This window comes from Mustela nigripes, chromosome 14 (genome assembly GCF_022355385.1).
Source record: "Mustela nigripes isolate SB6536 chromosome 14, MUSNIG.SB6536, whole genome shotgun sequence".
In the NCBI taxonomy this organism is placed as follows: Eukaryota; Metazoa; Chordata; class Mammalia; order Carnivora; family Mustelidae; genus Mustela; species Mustela nigripes.
In genome coordinates, this window is record NC_081570.1 from 108267043 (window position 1) to 108286268 (window position 19226).

Consider the following 19226-nt stretch of genomic DNA (forward strand, 5'->3'; position numbering starts at 1 on the left):
GGGTTAAGATGATGGCTATTTTTGAATGAAAGCATCCCTTCATTTCAGAAGCAAGAACTGGATGTGCCTCATTTGAAATAGAGATTCTTTTTATTTTTTTAATTTTTTATTTTTTATAAACATATATTTTTATCCCCAGGGGTACAGGTCTGTGAATCAATGAAACAAGATGAAATAGACATTCTTAACAAATTTCGAGTTTAACTTAATTATCTCTCCAGAGAGCCATATTGCTTTCAAAACTAAATTAGATAACTGTATACTTTTATATTGTTCAAGGAAATCAAAGGAGTGTCAAATTAGATACAGCTTGCAAGTATTGTCAGGGATTGAAAAGCCCTGCTCATATCTAGAAGTCAAATCATCCATAGAAGACCTAACTCAGGGCAAAACTTAACAGAGGAGGAAAAAAATTCTTTCTTAAAATTATATTATGTGGCTCTCAAATTCATATTTTCAGAAGAATTAGAATTTCCCTGTTCATCTCTTCCTTTCCTGAGTTCTTCCTTCCCCTAATCATGGGGAGGAGTCACAGAGTGGCCTCTGGTAGTCCAGCCATGGTAGAGATTAAGTTTCTTTCCATCCCCAGTTTTCAAGTGAAGAAAGCAATTCTCAAGGCTTTGAGGGCTTAGGGAAAACACAGGAATGAAGGAAGTGTCCTGAGTCCCTAAACCTGGTAACATACTTTCTCATTCCATCTCCAGAGGATTAGAGTAGTAGCCCTGCAGGAATTGTTTCAAACCCTTGTTGTGCCATGAGTGCTTTTAGCAGTTTGACCAAATTCATGACTTCAGAATAATGTACTTAAATTAATTAAAAGACATGGAGTTACAAAAGATGCCACTTATACTGATAACATATGATTAAATATGGTTTTATCATGGGGCGGGGTTAGTTCCAGGACTCTAGGTTGAAAACTCCTGCTGAGGGATATGGAATTGAGACAAGGTAAGTGAACAAAAAGCAGGGTAAGGGTGAAGAGACCAAGAGATGTTGTCACCAATGACTCCAAGGACAGAAGGACAGCTCTAGACCCCAAACCATCCCAGGAAAGTTTTTCATAAAAGCAAGGAGACCAGGAGGTGTGAGTGGGAGGCCTCCTGGTCCTCTTGCAGTGTGGTCTCCCACATATGACCTGTTGCATATTTCTTTACAGGACCCAGAAAATCAAAAGAGAATGTCAAGTGATGATAAAAATAAATCTAGTGAACCTAAGAATGAGCCCAAGAACTGTGATCCCAGGTGTGAACAAAAATGTGAAGCCAAATGCCAGCCCAGCTGTTTAAAAAAGCTGCTGCAACGGTGCTCTGAAAAGTGCCCACGGGAAAAATGCCCAGCACCACAAAAGTGTCCACCGTGCCCCTCACCATGTCCCCCACCGTGTCCTCCTCCATGCCCAGCTCCCTTCCCCTCCAAGTCCTGTTCCAAGTCCTGTCCTCCTAAATGTCCATCTCCCTGCCCACCCCCAGAGTGAGGCACCAAGGGCACCTCTCATTCCAGTACCTCTAACGTGTCTACCATGTTCACCATCTTATCCTGAAAGCTGAAGCCATGAACTGACAAGTAAACGTGTTCCTCTGCTGCACAAGGCTTTCTTCTGTTTTGCTTTGTTTTGACAGTTTGGGGTTTTGTTGTTATTGTTTTCCAGCACTAAACCACCAAGAAACAATCCCTAGAGAGAGAGGCTATTCTGGCATTCTACAATCAACGGTTTTTGAAGACAGCCTCCCCTCTGGCCCTACCTGCTGCATAGGGATGTGGCATCTCCTGAGGGGTACATCAGGGCCTTCAGACTGAGAGAGCCATAAATATGGCTGTTAACAGTGGCTCACCTCAGGAGCCCAAGCAGCCATGACAGAGGAATAAAGCAAAAGGGGAAAAGAAGAGTGGGATATAGAGGAAAGGTCCAGTCTGGAAAGGCTCAGGAAAAACTATGCCCTCAGCTATTAATCCCACTGCATAATGCTTATGCAGAACTCTCTGAAAACAGGCTGTGTGGGCTTCAACTCTAGCTCTATTCTAAGCTATGGTTTCCTGCTCTCCATAAAAGGAACGCTGATGCTAACAGTGGGCTTACAGGATCTAGTCATGAGGCCTAGGAGGTAATGTGTGTCCAGAGCCTGATATACTGGGACATAGCCAGCACTCAAAGAGGGGAACACACCGCACCTGCCCAGTTTTCACATGTCACACCTGAACATAATTGCCCTGTGCATTTCTTCCTCATCAGGTACAATACTTGGGTTCTAACTTAAACCTATAAGCACAGCTAGGCATTCTTTTCAAAAATAAAAATTAAAAATAAATAAATAAATAAAAATTTTAAAAAAATTTAAAAAAAAATAAAGTACTACCTGGGTGGCTCAGTCAGTTGAGCCTCTGACTCTTGGTTTCAGCTTCATGATCTCAGCATCATGAGATTGAGCCCAACATCGTCAGGCTCTGTACTCAATGAGGGGTGTCTGTCTGAGATTCTCTCCCTCTCCTCCCTCTGCCCCTCCCCCACTCATGTTCACTCTAAAAAATCTTTTTTTTAATTAAATTTATTTTCAGCATAACAGTATTCATTATATTTTCACCACACCCAGTGCTCCATGCAATCCGTGCCTTCTATAATACCCACCACCTGTTACCCCAACCTCCCACCCCCCTCCACTTCAAACCCCTCAGATTGTTTTTCAGAGTCCATAGTCTCTCATGATTCACCTCCCCTTCCAATTTCCCCCAACTCCCTTCTCCTCTCTAACTCCCCATGTCCTCCATGCTATTTGTTATGCTCCACAAATAAGTGAAACAATTTTATTTAAGATTTTATTTGCCTGCCAGAGATCACAAGTAGGCAGAGAGGCAGGTGGTGGGCGGGGTGGGGGTGGGGAGAAGCAGGCTCCCTGCTGAGCAGAGAACCGGATGTGGGGTTCTAACCTAGGACCCTGAAATCACAACCTGAGCCAAAGGCAGAGGCTCAACGCACTGAGCCACATAGGTGCCCCTCTAAAAAATAAATCTTAAAAAAAATAAAAATTAAATTGAAGTTGTGAATTACACTAATGTCAGGCTGATTTGGATACTGAACCATAACTATATAACAAGTCACCATGGAGAGAATTCCAGTGAAGGGTGCATGGGGTCTCTATTAGGGAAACATCCTGTGAATCTACAAAATTTCAAAAGGAAAGCTTTACATAAAAGGATAAATTCAAAAGCGCATCAATTAGGATTGAATGGGAAAAATATTCACAGCTGCTATGTTAAGTGAGAATTATTTACAAGTGACTATGGAAAGCCCACATCAACCTTGCTTAATTCACAAAAGGGAATATATCAGTTCACTTTGCTGGGAAGGGTATTAGAATAGGAAGGGGGCATAGAAATAGAACTGTAGGAAATGCGGTGTTAGGGCCTGGGATTGTGGTCACCATTTCAATCTCCCTCATCTCCACCAGTCTCTACCCCTCTTCAGGGTGGGTCTCCTTCCCTCCTAGGACCACCTCCATGTGGCCAGGTATAGACCCAGTTTGTTGATGAGTTGGGCTTGAGATGCCCCTATTACTTCTGGGAAAGAAACCTGATTGCCCAGGAGTACCCTGTGGCCAGATGGAGAAGAGAGCTTTGCCACACAGACCAAACTAGTTTGTCATTACAACCCACAACATTCAAGTGGAACTAGGTTTAGGATTCTTTGTTATCACAGTAAGGGGAAATGAGAGAGGCCAAAGCTAGGGAGGCTCACTAAAGAATCATGGCTCACAAACAGCTTTCCATCCTTCTGAGTCCAGAAGCTGGTACAGGACCAAAGAGGTGCAGTAAGAATAGATAGTCCAAAATGTGCTCAAGACATCTGGGACCCCCACCAGACCAAGTCATATAATTAGGTAGGTGCAGAAGCAGATTTTGGGGACATGAGTGCTAGACAAGTCTTTAAGGCATGCAATCCCTCCTTTTCCAGATGTGAAGATTACTACCTTCTCTGACATGAAGAAGCCTTAGTGTTCCCCAAGCCCTGCAGAGAGGTGCCTCCTGGATACTGGGAACTTCTGGAGAGCCTAGTTTAGGGCATTAGGGTCCTATAGTCAACTGTTGATAAAAGATGGACAACTCTTGAACCTCAGTAGAAATCATGAGTAAGGGTGGGAGAAAAGATGGAGAAGGAAAGAGAGAGATCAGAAATAGCATTATAATGTGACAGCATCTTTCATCTATTTAATGATCACTTTCAAATAATAAAGCTGAAAATCCCAGTGCTATAGTGTGTCACTGTTGATGAGAGCATAAAGAGACAAAAATAATTTTAGTAAATAATTTGAGAAATATGGAAATATGTATCAGAAGTATAAAATGGTTTAATCTTTGGACCCAGTTATTCCATGTCTTGGAATCTGTGCAAAGAAAAATAATTCCAAAATGGAAAAAAAGAAAAGCTATGTAAAAAGCTCATTATCACAGTGTGATTTAGAAATAATTTAGATATCTAATAGAAATTTGATCAAATACACTTTATTACTTGATGAAACTTTATGTAATTATTAAAATGTATTAAAGGCGGGGGGAAGCAAGGTCCCAATTGGATATATAGCATAAAAGCAATCATGTCTAACCAAAAACTTCTATAAATGTTGACGATGATGATAGAAGGAAGTTTGTCAACATTCTAGTTATTTTATGACAATGGAGTTATGATTAACCAATATAGTATTTTTATTTTCACTAGTCTTTGGATTTTCGTAAATAAACTTTTATTTCTCATGTAATAGAAAAATGTATATAATCATAAATACTTCAGAAACCCACCAAAGTCCTTTCATTTGCTTAATGAACTAACTAAATAAATAAAAGGAAAAGAAAGAAGAACCACTTCCTACACCTGAGTGCACACCTTGGTTGCCTTCTTTTGAGTGGTAGGGTCTCAGTCCCAGGTGTTCAGCAGCTCTGTGGCAGTGTGGGTTAGGGGCTGGTGCTCTCCTGGTTGGCTTTGAGGACTCTGGGCACAGACTAGGTGGAGGCCATCTCTGAGAACATGAAACCATCCATTTGCTAATTTAGTTCTCTTTTCTCCCATGTAAATGAAACCAAAGATACACATCTCTTAATGGCTACTTTCCCAACAAAAGGCTGGATCAAAGGCAATGCCAGGAAAGATGGCTAGAACCTGATGAGTGTGCTACCTTCCTGCAGAATGCCATAATTACTCCTAGCCCCAGTGGCAGTCACTGGAGACCTGCCCCAAATGGTAGAGAGCTGTATAAATAAATAAGCAACACCTGAAGAGTGGCACCATGAGAACCCTTAAGATGTCAGTCTTGATGGCTCACAGATACTGTGATAGTGCAGGACCAAGCCTCTCCTGTCATGGAAAAGCTGTAAGAAGAGACTCTACCACAGACCCCTTTGCATAATGGTTTCTTGAGAAGCAGGTAGAGGACTTGGATGTCCACCCAGACCAGGCCAGCTGAGGGTGGTGCTGTGAGCTGGCCAGTGCTATATGAAAGGGCTGGCACACAATCACAAGGATGCCTTGCTTTGAAGCTCTGAAGCTGGAAGGAACCATAGAGCTCACTTTTATGTGTCCCCCACATGCAAGTGACAGCTGGGGAGATAGCCTCAAGGAGCCAGTTACCGAACCTGTCTTATTTTCATGTCTTGCTTTCACATGACCAAATATTCCAGCTAGGGACACGAGCACAGGCACATCCTGGGAGGCTTTATTGACAATGACAAGTCATAACTGCTTCTGTGCCACAGCTGTTGATGCTCAGCAAAGAAATAGGCGGGTAAATACAGTAAGTCAATTGCCAAACATATAAAGATGCTAAGATACAAATTGATTGTAAAATGCATAACAGGGTATTTTCAGATGCACCACGTGCCTAAAACCTGTGATGCCTTACCTTACAGAACTCTGTGCTCTCTCCCAGGCTCGAGGGAAATGATGCCCAGACTGAGGGTTTGTGCTTTTCCCATCAAAAATACCCCCATAGTTTCTCACCTACACCACCCAGAACCTCCGAACTAGCTTCTGGGGTTCCAAGTTTTCCTTCTAGTCCTTCCTCCAGTATAAGGCAGCCAAGGCAGACTGGCTAAAATCTAAATCTAAACGTATCACTCCCTTGCTTAAAGCCTTAAAAGGTTCCCTTTTTCTAAACAACAGCTTGAATGACTTGACAAGTCACACAAAAGTCTTCCCGCACTGCCCCCACCTCCTTGGTTGGCTTTACCTTGTTACTTCTCTCTCCTTCTAGAACTGTGCAGCCTAGCAACAGGTAAATTCTGGCACTTCCTGGCATGACAGAGAGTTTCTGGCCTGTGTGATTTTACACTTGTCTGTCCCCTGCATTCTTTTTCCATTGAGTCCTCCTCTGAATGGTCCACTTGAGCAGATCTTCATCTCCCTCAGAACCCAACCTAAGGGTCACCTGCTTCAAGAAGCTCCCCCACTGCCTCCTGCAGGCTGGTTAGAGCCTGCAGGAGCCTTTTTGTGACCTCAAAGCATCTATGCATTTCTCCTGCAATGCTTACCCCACCATATTCTGTCCATCTGTTTATACTGGGCTGTTTGTGACATTTAATAACAACAAATGAGTGCATGTTCAGTGGCTTTGGATGCACTTTTCTAAAGAGGAAGGGATTGCTCTGGGCTGAGGCCCTGGCTACTATGTTGCTTACCCTCACCACATGTGTCATTCCCAGAATTCAGAAGTAGGAGAGGGGGACAGGGCTGGCTATGGCAGGCGTGTGGCTGAGAAGAAGGCATCCCTGGAATTGGTCACTTTTCCCTTATGTTACAAGACGCAGATCCTGCCAGCCTTCCCCCAGCCTCACCTGGGAAGTATAGCCTGTCTTTGAGCAGATTTCTCACTTTGGAAGGCAGTATGGTAAAGGGAAATAGTTTATCATCACAAAGATGTGGATTCTAAGTGAGCCCTATACTCTCAACTGTGAGGCCCAGGAAAAATGTGTCACCTCAGTGGGAGAAGTGGTCTGTTTATGCCCTTGAAGAATGAGAAGAAAATCCTCACTGAGGTGTGGAGAGGACTGACCAGTGAGGTGGTGAATGCAAAGCCTCTGGCATGGGAAACTGAACTTAGAAAGCCAGGACTCAAAGGCACTCAAGAATCTGGTCAGCTTGGAGTCCCCAAACCCATCTGCTATGGCATACATCTTGTTCTTCCTTTCTGCTCTGTGAGGCAGTGGGGTTGAGGAGGAAAGAGAGTTAAAAGAAAGGAAGGTAAATATCTTAGAAGGCAAGTGGATTTCCACCCCATTCCCAAACTGGGCCCAGGAGCCCACAGATCACAGTAAGAGCCAGATGTGACTTTTGTAACCCTGAGTGTACAGGCACACAACATGTCCAGTGTCTCAGTTGTCTGGTTGAGGAAACTTAGCTCCAGAGAGGGAAACATCTTAATCAAGATCACACTGAGTTGGTTGCTAGGAAAGTCTAGGATTTCTAACCCTAACCTGGGCCACGCTGAGGCAGGACAAAGGGGGAAAAGGACTGAAGGCCGATATTAACATAAACAGTTTAAGAACATGCATCTCCCCATTTTCTGTCTCAGTGGTCTTTAACCTGAGGACCATGAACCTCCTGAAGGTGAAGATGTGTACCTCTGTATATTTCCTCATCACCTCAGTACTGTCAAGAACTCCTGGCTGCTCTGCATCTTTGTTGCCTCCCTAAAGTTTATAAGGAATCCCCAATACAGTGGTGTCCTAAATGTTTTTACATGGGCCATTGCCTGGTCTAGACATGATCTCACCACATGATCTTGAAGAAGGTCCTCAACAGGGGTGCCTGGGTGGCTCAGTGGGTTAAAGCCTCTGTCTTCAGCTCAGGTCATGATCCCAGGGTCCTGGGATCCAGCCCCGCATCGGGCTCTCTGCTCAGCAGGGTGCCTGCTTCCTCCTCTCTCTCTCTCTGCCTGCCTCTCTGCCTACTTGTGATCTCTGTCTGTCAAATAAATAAATAAAATAAAAATTAAAAAAAAGAAGGTCTTCAACACTTTTGTACCTCAATTGCCTCAACTTAAAAAAAATGCAGTTGATAAATAATTTAGTGCCTCCTATTTAAAGCACATGTTAGGCTGAAACAAGGAAGGGGAATCAGGTGGCCTGTCACGTCCCCTCTGGGTGCAGTGGCCTGTGACCCACAGGCCCTCCCACAACCCTGTGCAGGCAACACTGGAGGCAGGGAAGTGAGGGGGTGGTGGACTCTCCCTAAGGAGCCCACAAGCTCTCCAGTAACACCTGCTTCCAGGGGACGGGGTGAGCCACATTCTATACCATTTGGCTTTATCAGAGCCACTTCCCTATAATATGCAGACGGGCCAGCCAAGTGAATCAGAAGAGTCTGGGAACTTTTATGATCTGAACAAAGAAGATAGTTATTTGATGAGAATAGGGGGGGAAAAGCATGTCCTACACACACCTGACTCTCTTCTGCTGACCCTGTATAATTACACACTGGCTCCCAATAATGATAGCTGAAGAAATTTAAAATCTTCAATCTCCAATGGCATTCAATCAGATTAGCCCGAGTCTCACTGGAGGGTTGGTGATGGTTAAGAAAACTATTTAGGCACCTTATCTCAAGATGTAGGATCTTAATCTCCCCAGCTTTGGGGAGATTAAATCAACTAAGGTAGATTTTTGAGGACTTGGACCCCAAATACTCCCACTCTAAGGTCATTCAATCACCTGGCTGGACTACTACCACCCATAGAAGACAGAAGACTAGGTGGATTATAAGTCATAATCTAATCAAGGAGGATGTTTCCCCCCCATCCCCATTCCTGCCCCACCACACAGACATGCATCCACATACTTATAAAGTCATATAGATGCCCAAGCTAATCATTCATGAGTAGCACAGAACGTCAAATGTGCAATGGACCTAGCTTGACTCATAGGCTACCATTGCTATTTTAATGATAAATAGCAAGCCTAAGGTCACATATCTTGTTAGGGACAGATGCAGATCTCTGGGCCTCTGTGCAGTACACTGTTTACTACATCCCAATGAGTAGAAAAACACAAGAAAAGATGAGCGCCAGGAGGACAGAGTAAAGGTGATGGAGTAAGAACCAAAAGAATCGGCATGGCTTCATGAGGGAGCTGAGTCCTGAACAAAGTCAGATGGCACTAACATTCTATAAATAGCTTGAGGGTCCTGAGTGTTGGCACGTAAGTTCTCAAATTTATTCCTCACAAGGAATCTGTGAAATAACGTTATCCCTTCCCAACGAGAAGAAATTGAGGCTCTGAATAACTAAGTAGTTTATCCAGGATACACAAACTCCTTGTAATTGAGTCAAGCCCAAGTCAGTTGGGGTCCTGAACCTGGTACTTTTCCCATACATCACTAAGAGCTGGTATTTGACTGACGGGTTGACATGACCAGTGAGTAGCTACTTAAATGATGGAGTGCTAAGTGGGATTTTACATCTTCGTTTGAAACTTCCCAAGTGCTCCAGAAGTTGGGAAGGTCTATTGATTTTCTATTGCTGCTGTAACAAGTTGCCATAACATTAATGGCTTAAAATCACAGAAGTATATTATCTTAGAGTTCTAGAAGTCAGAAGTCTGACATAGATCTCTCTGGGCTAATACCAAAATGGGAGAGCCTGAGTGACTGTCAGTTAAGTGTCTGCCTTTAGCTCAAGTCATGATCTCAGGGTTCTGGGATCGAGTCCCACATCAGGCTTCCTGTTCAAGGAGGAGTCTGCTTCTCCCTCTCCCTTGGCCTGTCTCCCCTTGCTTATGCACTCTTTCTCTAAAATAAATAAATAAAATCTTAAATTTCTTAAAGAAATTTAAAAAATAAATAAAAATGCCAACAAAGCTGTATGTCCTTTTGGAGGTGCTAGGGCACAACCTGTCCACTTGCCATTTGTAGTTTCTGAAGGTTGTCCACATTCTTGGCACCTGGTCTCCATCTTCAAAAGCAACAATGACCAGTCAAATTTTTCTGTGACCTCACTGTGACACTGGCTCTTCTGTCCCCTTTTCCACATTAAAGGACCCTTGTGGTTCCATTGGACCCACTTCACGGTCATCAGCTAACTGTGAGGCAGAGAGAGAGTCCTTTGACAGAAGTGGAACTCTGTCCTCTCCCTAACTGCATCTATCCTCCTCCATGAGAATATGACCTGCTTTCTTCATTGTTCCACACTTCCTATTTGGTCTCCTTCCTGAGGCTCAGCCAAAGCCACAGAAATGCTTGTGGCACAAGCAAGGTCAGCTCATGCATCCTGTTGTAGAAAATTTCTGGAAATCTCAACCAAGCAATCTCTCTCCCTCAACTTCTCACCACCGCTTTCCTGAATCAGCTTCAGACTGTCCTCTCAACAGAGCTCTAACAAACATTCCTTCTGTCGGGCTGTCTGTAACACTGGTGCCCACTCTCCTTGCCTGGTAATTCCTACTGTCCAGCAAAACACATCACAGACACTCCTCTCCCAGAAGCCTTCCAAACCTTCCATCCATCCAAGACTGATCAAGAGACCTTCTTCTGGCACATGCAAGCATATATCTACAAATCATATCTATGAGACTGTTGACCCCTTGAAAGCAGGGTCATGAATGACTGAAAGAATGTATATCCATTCATCTGTTGAAGAGCATCTTGGCTCTTTTCACAGTTTGGTGATTGTGGGCATTTTTGCTATGAACATTGGGGTATTCTTGGCCCTTCTTTTCACTACATCTGTATCTTTGTGGTCAATACCCAGCAGTGCAATTGCAGGGCCATAGGATAGCTCTGTTCTTAATATTTTGAGGATGTTGTCAATACATATAATGTACTATTACTCAGCCATCAAAAAGGATGAATACCCAATTTTTGTATCAACATGGATGGGACTGGAGGAGATTATGCTGAATGAAATTAAGTCAAGCAGAGAAAGTCAATTATATGGTTTCACTTACTTGTGGAACATAAGGAACAACATGGAGGATATTAGGAGAAGACAAGGAAAAGTGATTTGGGGGAATTGGAGGGGTACACAAACCATGAGAGACTGTAGACTCTGAGAAACAAACTGAGAGTTTTAGAGAGGAGAGGGGTGTGGGGATGAGTGAGCCTGGTGGTGGGTAATAAGAAGAGCATGTATTGCATGGAGCACTGGGTGTGGTACATAAACAATGAATCTTGGAACATTGTGGGGGAAAAGAATGAATGAATAAACTCAGTGATGGAGAATTTCTTGCGCTCTAGGGCTCCACAGAGTCACCTTGTTTCTTAGACAATGTTTCACACAAAAAAATGGAGATTAAGAGGGAAAGGAGAAATGGAAAGAGAAGAAGGAAAAGGAAGAGAGCATCAATTCTCTGTGCACCAGTCCTAAAGATCAAAAATGTCACCTGGTCTGTCCTCAGCTCACCTTTTAAAAACTATCTGGGGGAGTAAGCATCCCAAAACTGTATAAACCTTTAAATGAACATCTGATTTTAGCAAATACTTTACTTACGAAATGACCTAGACACACTTCTTCAAGTTAAGGGTGACTTCATCTTCTTTAAAGTCCCTGAAGTTCAACCAACTGTAGCAAACAAGCACAAGGCCACCCCTCCATGGTGTAGGGGCTTTTTTTTTTTTTTTTAGATTTTATTTATTTATTTGTCAGAAATAGAGAGAGAGCACAGGCAGGCAGAGGTAGAAGAAGAAGCAGGCTTCCGGCTGAGCACGGAGCCTGATGTGGGACTTGATCCCAGGACCCCGGGATCATGACCTGAGCCAAAGGCAGATGCTCAACTGACTGAGCCACCCAGGTGTCCCAAAGGGCTTATTTTATTTTTTTAAAGGATAAAAGCAATTTATATGATAGCTATAATATGATTAAATTTATGTAAATATAAATCATCCTTAACATTTAAGAAAAGGGGCTTTGGACGACATTGGACCAGAAGGACTTCACAGATATATTCAGAACATTTCTTCCCTAAAGCAGCTGATACACTTTATTCTTCAGTGCACATGGAAAATTCTTCAGAATAGATTGTATACTGGATCCCAAGCCAGGTCCCAACCAGTACCAAAAGATTGGGATTATCCCCTGCCTATAAGTGGCTTCTTTTATAACAAAGGTTTTCCCATCCTCTGATACATGAGATCCTCATCTGCTCCCAGTTGTCTCCTACATTCACCTTCTTTATTCCTTAATTAATATATTCACTCCATTAATGGTCATTGATCTTCCACTTACTAGCCCGCTATCTTCTAGGAACCTATAACCTAAGGTAGTAATAAGATCTTGTACATAAGATAACTGGAATTCCTAATAACTATAGTTATTTACTATAGTAAATTTCATATAAACAGCATCAACATTAGATGCTATGGAAGTTCAGAAGGAGGTGATTTCTGGTTTAATGTAATCAGCAAAGGCTCATGGAATGTAGACTTGAGTGGAGCCTTGCTTAGGGTTTCACAAGTCACAGAGAGAGAGAAGTCACACAAGACAGAAGTGGCAGGCCACACAGAGTCTCAGAGAAAACTGAATGTGTTTGCTTTGAAACTTTTTCTATCATGCCCCCTGGCTTTTATTGACCTAAGTTTTAAGAAAAGTTTTTCCAGAAGGCAAGGAGGCAAACCAGTTTTGTTCCATTCTATTTTCTTGGTCACTGTGAAAACTCTATAACTCCACTTTTAGAAATGTCATAAATCAAAGTGAGAAGATGAAGATTACCCGCTTTCTACCTCCCCTTTTCCTTCACCCTACTTCACAACCTAAGAGTAACAAATGACTCCAATTTCCCTGAAGATTTCTAGGTAGAAAAAATCACTCTTTCCATGTCCTTTGTGTGCTTGGGGCCTTAAGACAAGCCATCTTCCTTGGGTCTGGAAGTGTGACTTTTCAGGCTCAATGAAGAGACATCCAGTGGAAATGTCCAAAATGGGCCATACATGCCCTTGACCCAGACAGACCCCAGGTCTTAAGCCTAAAGTATTCTCATGGGTGAAGACAAGATGAATCAGGTGGATCTTATCTCTCACCACATCCTGAACTGGTTTGGCCAGACAAGGAAGCCAATCCCAGTTTAACAGACTGAGATAACGTTTTATGAACATTCTTTTGCTGCTACCTCTAATGAGAGGGATCTGAAAGGAGCCCCTCCCTGCTGAGGTCTGGTGAGGACCCAGCGGCCCAAATGGAGGCTGATTAACAGGCATCCCAAGCAATGACTCAAACCATGGGCAATTTCAGAGGAAGCTCATTATGGCGACTCCACAATTAGGACATCAGCCCACGTAGCAAGTCAGTACCTCAGGAGGCAGGACCAGGCACTGTATAAAAGTCCCTACTTTGCTGGGCCCTGCAATCCACGTCCTTGTTTGAGTCTTGTTGAAGACAGGTAAGTGGGGACATCTGTGTCCTCTCTCCCTTTCCCTTGCTTCTCTGCCTTCAGGAGGCTATTCTCTTTCTTCGCTAGACTGTACTTTCCCCAGATTTTAAGTGGCTTACCATTTCTTGGGCCTCTCACACCATCCTGTGTATTCTGTTCAGTTTCTTGTACCTGATTATAAAAAAAAATTAGCCAAATAGATGAGAATGGAAAAACGTGTAGTAGACTGGGTGTCAGGTATGATTGCACTCTGGGTATTTATACAAGAAATGTGAGAATATTCCCACCTAGGAGATCAGTGTCAGAGGGAACTACAATAGAGATAGAAAAGAGAAAAGGATGAAAAACAGCAAATAAGTTCTTAGGGTTTTAATCGTTCATTCCCCATTTCCTTCCATCAAACCATCAGTATCCATCCTGGTACTGCTAGTTAATTTCGAATCTTGTGTTTGTTGCAGGTTCTGTTACCTATCCTAGGATGTCCTTTAATGAGCAGCAGTGTAAGCAGCCATGTGTGCCTCCTCCATGTCTTCAAAAGACCCAAGAGCAGTGCCAGGCAAAGGCTGAGGAAGTGTGCCTCCCCCCATGCCAGGACTCCTGCCAGGAGAGTTGCCCAGTACAAATTCAGGAGGTATGTCTTCCTCAGTGCCAAGAGTTAAACCAAGAGAGTTGCCTACAGCAAAGCCAAGACCAATGCCCACCTCAGTGTGTGGAGCCATGCCAGGAGTTTTCTCAGACAAAATGTGTGGAAGTTTGTCCACAGAAAGTCCAGGAGAAGTGCTTACCCCCCGGCAAGGAAAAGTAGCATCTCATAATGCCATCTGGGGTCAAGAAGAAGATGGCCAACAGATGAAAACCTAACCCAAGCCCGCGCTATGGTAACCTTCACCTATGGGTAACTCTGTGTGCACCTGCTCTTACCTCCTGGCTTCTTCAGTATTCCAGGACTGGGTCTGTTGTCTCTGAAGACATTTCTCTCTGTATTTCATCAACCTCTGTGAATAAGTACTGTTTTCAGCAGTCTAGCCGAAGGTTTCAACTAGAGGAATAGTGCAGTTGTTCAGCTCCCCATGGGACATGAAATCATCCAGCCCTCAGTGTGTAACAGCCAAGGACACTTTCATTCATCATTCAGAGCTTCAGCCTATCACTTAAGCCTCAAAACAAACTGACTTTTAATGGACTTTGCACTGATCACCACCACACCACCATGGATACTGAGAAGAGGTTGGTGGTGTTACAGAAATTAAAAATCAGGTCACTTTGTCTACGTATCCTAAAAAGGAACAGCAAATTCTTGGACATTGGAAAGTTAGTTATGCTTTTAAAAATGAAACAAAAGTGTATAAATTATTTAATACAAACAGCCAATAAGGAAAGATGAGATGGGATGCTTGGGGTCCTGTTTGATCTTTGTGTTTGATGGCTGTTCTGCTTTGGGCCCTGTAATTTCACATACATTCTTTAGAGATGTGATTTGTGTCTGCGTGGTGAAGGCTGGTCTGCTTTCCAGCTTCATTGCTTTCTTCACCCTGGTGAAGGTCAAATACAGAATAAAGCTGATTCCAAGGCTGATGTCTGACTTGATGTGTGCTCTTTCCTCCCCACTTCCCAACCACAGTTCCACAGTTCATCCCTGTGATGATTATGTTTCTTTCTTTTTTTTTTTTTTTTTTGGACAATCTGGAGTAGGAATGAAAAACAGACCTCACAGGTGCATAGAACAGCAATGTTGACAGAGGCCTCCTGGAAGATCACATGGATTGTTCTACCCCCACCCACAATGCATCATGGGCTTACCTATACACACATTTCCCACCTGGGAGAATCCATCAGGGCCTGGGACCTGCCCAGACTCAGAAATTCATATCCAGAATTCTTAACACCATGGCTTCTTTCCCCTCTGATCCTTGCTTTTAGAGGAAAGGGCTCAAATGGGAGGAGGAGAGTTATATGGAAAAAGGGTCCCCAATGAATCCATGATATCTTACAAGCATAGTGTCCCTGTTATAAGGAGGAACTAGGCATATTTTTGTGATAAAGAGACTCAAGGGCCAAAATTGTCCTGCCATCCCTGACTTCAGGAAAGCCAGTCAACCTAGGTCACCTCCCTGCCCTGTATCACTCCACTTGCTCTCACTGAAAAGGTCCAGCAGGAGCAAGACTTACTTACATGAAAGAACACATAGCTGCTTCCTCAGTGGTACCCTGAGATCTGACCTGGACCCTTATGTTAAGGCCCCGCCTCCTAAGAGCTAAAGGGGCCCTTCACTCACTCCCCTAGACTCCCCCTTCTGAATCAGCACATATGGGTATGCCCAGTAGAGAGCAGCTTGACTAATGAAAGGGCCTTGCAGCACTGGAGTCACCCAAGCCTCTTAATCTTAGAGATACTTTAAGTCAAGAGAGGAGGGGGCAGGGGGCAACTTGGGGGAAGATTTTGAGCAGCAGCATGAAACCCTAAGAACTCACTGACTCTGCAGGTGGCAAGCAGGAGCCCAGAACTCTATGCACATTCTCTGAGGGAATTCTGGTAGCAGTTCAAGGGGTCCATGTGTTGCCCCTTTATCTTTATTAGGAAACTGGTCTGGCCTCACAAAACGTGTGCGGTGAAGTCAAGATTCTAACTGAAGTCCCTCTTGACCCCAGAACAGAGCTCTTACTTGCATGAGGAAGACCTATGGCACACAGGGAAGATTTCCTGAGCTTTCCTCACATTCATTCATTCATCCACCTACCAAGTGCCAGGTGCTGTGCCAGATGCTGGACAGACAGTGGTGAGCAGGCAGGCAGCAACCCTATGCAGAGCTAGAGAGCTTCTTTCCACGGGCCACATGTGTCTAGGGGCCCTCTCCAAAAGCTGGTCATCCCAAGTCCTTAAACATCTCCAGGTGCCTGAATCACAGTTCTTTTGCTTCCCTGCTTAGCTGGAATAAGTTTCTGACTTTGGAATAAGCCTATGCTCCCCCTGGGGCAGCAACCTACAAAAAGGCTCCAGAGAGCCCTCTTAGCAGTAGAGCTTTTAACTGGGCTGACCGAGGTTCACAATACTTCTCCAGCCTGGCTCAAGCCCAAGGATTTTCTTTGTTCTCCAGCACTAAAGGTGTGCACAGATTGGAGTCCAAGATGGGACACTCAGACGCTAAGCAGAACTGCAAGGCTGTCAAGCAGAGAGAGTCTAACAACATCAGAGAATGGATAGCCTGCTGATTATAAGGGAAGCCTCAAGAGATAGGAAAGAGATACACCTACAGATTATAGATGACAGAACAGATGTCAAGGAGCTAGAAGGCCTTCATAAAATTCTTCCATGAGAACCACCACAGCTTCCTCGTACTCACAGAGCTCTGACCCAGGCCCTGCCCACCCTGTTGCTCAGGGGATCAGGGCCCTAATGACATAGGCCTAGCACATGGGAGAGTTAAGACCCCAGTGTTTATACTAAGCCTTTTAGAAAGAAGGATAGGGACATTACCAAGGGGAGTCTGGATTTAGAAGTTCCAGCTGACAATCCCTAGGATAAAAACAAAACTGGAGCCCATAGTTTGAATATACTCCTAGACCAAATACCCATAGCTGCATAAGTGAAATTTACAATTATCCTGATTTCTACAAAATGTGGACTCTGACCACAAGTGATGTTAAGTTTCCTCTAGTCAGCATGGCCTCACAGCTTCCTGAGCCTATTGGCTACAAACAAGGAAGTTTATGCAACACTCTTCCCCTAAAAGGAATATAGGCATATAGTGGTTAATCATCAATAAAGATCAATGTGCTCGAGTTTTATCAACTGAGCTGTAACCCTCATTCTGTGAGCTTCTTGCCACTTTCAGTTTGAAATCTTCCTGTTTTGTAAACTATTCTCTTGTTCCTTTCTCTTAACTTGATTTGATCTCAGTTTTAATTCAGTTAACTCAATATGTGACAAGAGTAGATTTTTGGGCTCCATGTGTCAAGAAGAAATGTGTCAAGAAAACATCAATAGACATGTATGGAGAACCTACTCTGTGCAAGGCACCCACACCAGGCTCTGGAGACCCAGGTGGAAGGCCAAGTTGATAGCACAATGGCCTGAAGACTTTCATAATAGAAACTGTTGAAATATATTTATACTAGGAAAGAATATACCCAAGGGAGAGGATAGCTCTTCTCAATATTTTAAGTGCTTTTGTGAGAGAGGGATTGGATTTCTGTGAGGTTCCCAAGGACACAGTTGGAACTGATAGATAGAAGTTTACTGATTTGGGGAGCACCTGGGTGGCTCAGTGGGTTAAAGCCTCTGCCTTCCACTCAGGTCATGATCCCAGAGTCCTGGGATCAAGCCCCACATCATGCTCCCCACCTACTTGTGATCTCTGCCTGTCAAACAAATTAAAAAAAAAAAAAAAGGTAGTTACTGATTTGGTTCAGTTTAAGAACTTTCTTATGATGAGGTCTGTTTTGCTGGTGACAGGAGCTTCCCTTGGATGTGCCACATTCCCATGAACTGGAGGAATACAAGGAGAGAGTGATAGGAAATGTAAATGCTAAGCCCCCTTCCAACCTGTCTGGAACTAGGACTCAACTAGTTTATCTAGGTCTCCTTGGCAAAATTGGGACCCGGGGGCAGAGGAGCCTAACAGGACAAGACTCAAAAGGCCAGACCCTGAGAAAATTACTCTGGTCTCTAGAACATTTCTGAGAGGCCCTAGGGACCAGCACAGTGTGTTCCATGGCTTGAGACTAAAGGAAAGGAGGAGGTAAGAGATGGGAATTGGCTCCCCCAAATTTAGGCATTTTCTTAATATGTTTTTGGGGCCCAACTACTTCATCCCTGAGTGGTACCTTACAGTAACACCTCACCAGCTTCCAAATTCAATCTTCCCAGTCCAGGTTTAGAACACCTCTCTTCCCTATATTCCTTGCTTCTTTGCCTTCTGGGCCTCTTTTCTCTCCTGGGCCAGAGTGGTCCATCTGTTCCATGTATATGTGCACCTGTTAGCCTATCACGGCGTCCTTTCCACCTGCACCTGCCTCCCTCCCACTCACCCAGGATTCTCCCTCTACTGTGTCAGTCAGCCCATGGGTTTCAAACCCATGTCCTGTCAAAAGAGCCAGCAGGTACACCTACACAAGTTCTGAGGGGTTGGTTTCTCCCTTCCAGTTACCTTGTGTGTAACTACCTCTATCTCCTGTTGACATAAGAGCCCTAAATGACAGCCCTTGGGCCTTGCTGTACTCTTTGCCTGTCTTCATGGGGCCAACTACACTGAGGTCTTAGGCACTCTCAGAGTCAGCCAACCAGCATGCCCTCTGAGACAGAGAGAAAAGAGGCTTCTTTTATTGATAGGGTGACCAAATATCCTGGTTTGCCTGGGACTGAGGGGGGTATCCAGCATGCAGGACTTTTAATCTTAAAATTGGGCTTGTCCCAGGAAAATCAAGACAAGTCGGTCACCCTGACTCTGTACCTACATGTATAGGACGTGATGTTTGGTGCTATGGGAACACAGAAGGAAAGCCTGTGAGACTGTCTATGGTGAAGAAATTTGCAACCCAAGGTCGGAATGGGCAGAACTTTCTGCAAAACTAAGTACTCAGAAAGCTTAGTGATCACTGCCTGCCCTCTTCCACAACTCCATTCTGGTTGTGTATATATATATGTGTGTTGGGTGAGGGACACTTAGACCAACAGGCAGGTCCTCAGGCTAGCCCTGTATAAGCACAAACTGTCTGGTCCTCAGTCAGAGAAGTAGTATAGTGGGGGAGGGATATCCCCATGTCCTCCCACTCTAACCCCACTGCTATCATTAACCTCAAGATGTCTTGACCAAAGGGCAGCATGACTGGAACTTACCCATTCCTGCTTTTTATTCTCTCCCATGGACATTTGCCTCTCACCTAGAGGT

The 19226-nt window shown here is 44.0% G+C and overlaps 2 protein-coding genes across 2 annotated transcripts; both read left to right on the forward strand.

The window, feature by feature from the left end:
- The first annotated feature begins 1177 nt into the window (after positions 1-1177).
- On the forward strand, positions 1178-1474 carry LOC132001015 (late cornified envelope-like proline-rich protein 1). Its single transcript, XM_059375118.1, has one exon. The coding sequence runs from the start codon at positions 1178-1180 to the stop codon at positions 1472-1474; it is 297 nt and encodes a 98-aa protein (XP_059231101.1).
- Positions 1475-13816: 12342 nt separating this feature from the next.
- Positions 13817-14143, forward strand: LOC132001340 (proline-rich protein 9-like). Its single transcript, XM_059375824.1, has one exon. It carries the CDS (start codon positions 13817-13819, stop codon positions 14141-14143), a length of 327 nt encoding a protein of 108 aa, XP_059231807.1.
- Positions 14144-19226: the final 5083 nt, after the last annotated feature.

Excerpts from the sequence above, each read along its gene's own strand:
- LOC132001340 (XM_059375824.1), top strand. The coding sequence starts at position 13,817 with ATGTCCTTTAATGAGCAGCAGTGTAAGCAGCCATGTGTGCCTCCTCCA.
- LOC132001015 (XM_059375118.1), top strand. The coding sequence starts at position 1,178 with ATGTCAAGTGATGATAAAAATAAATCTAGTGAACCTAAGAATGAGCCC.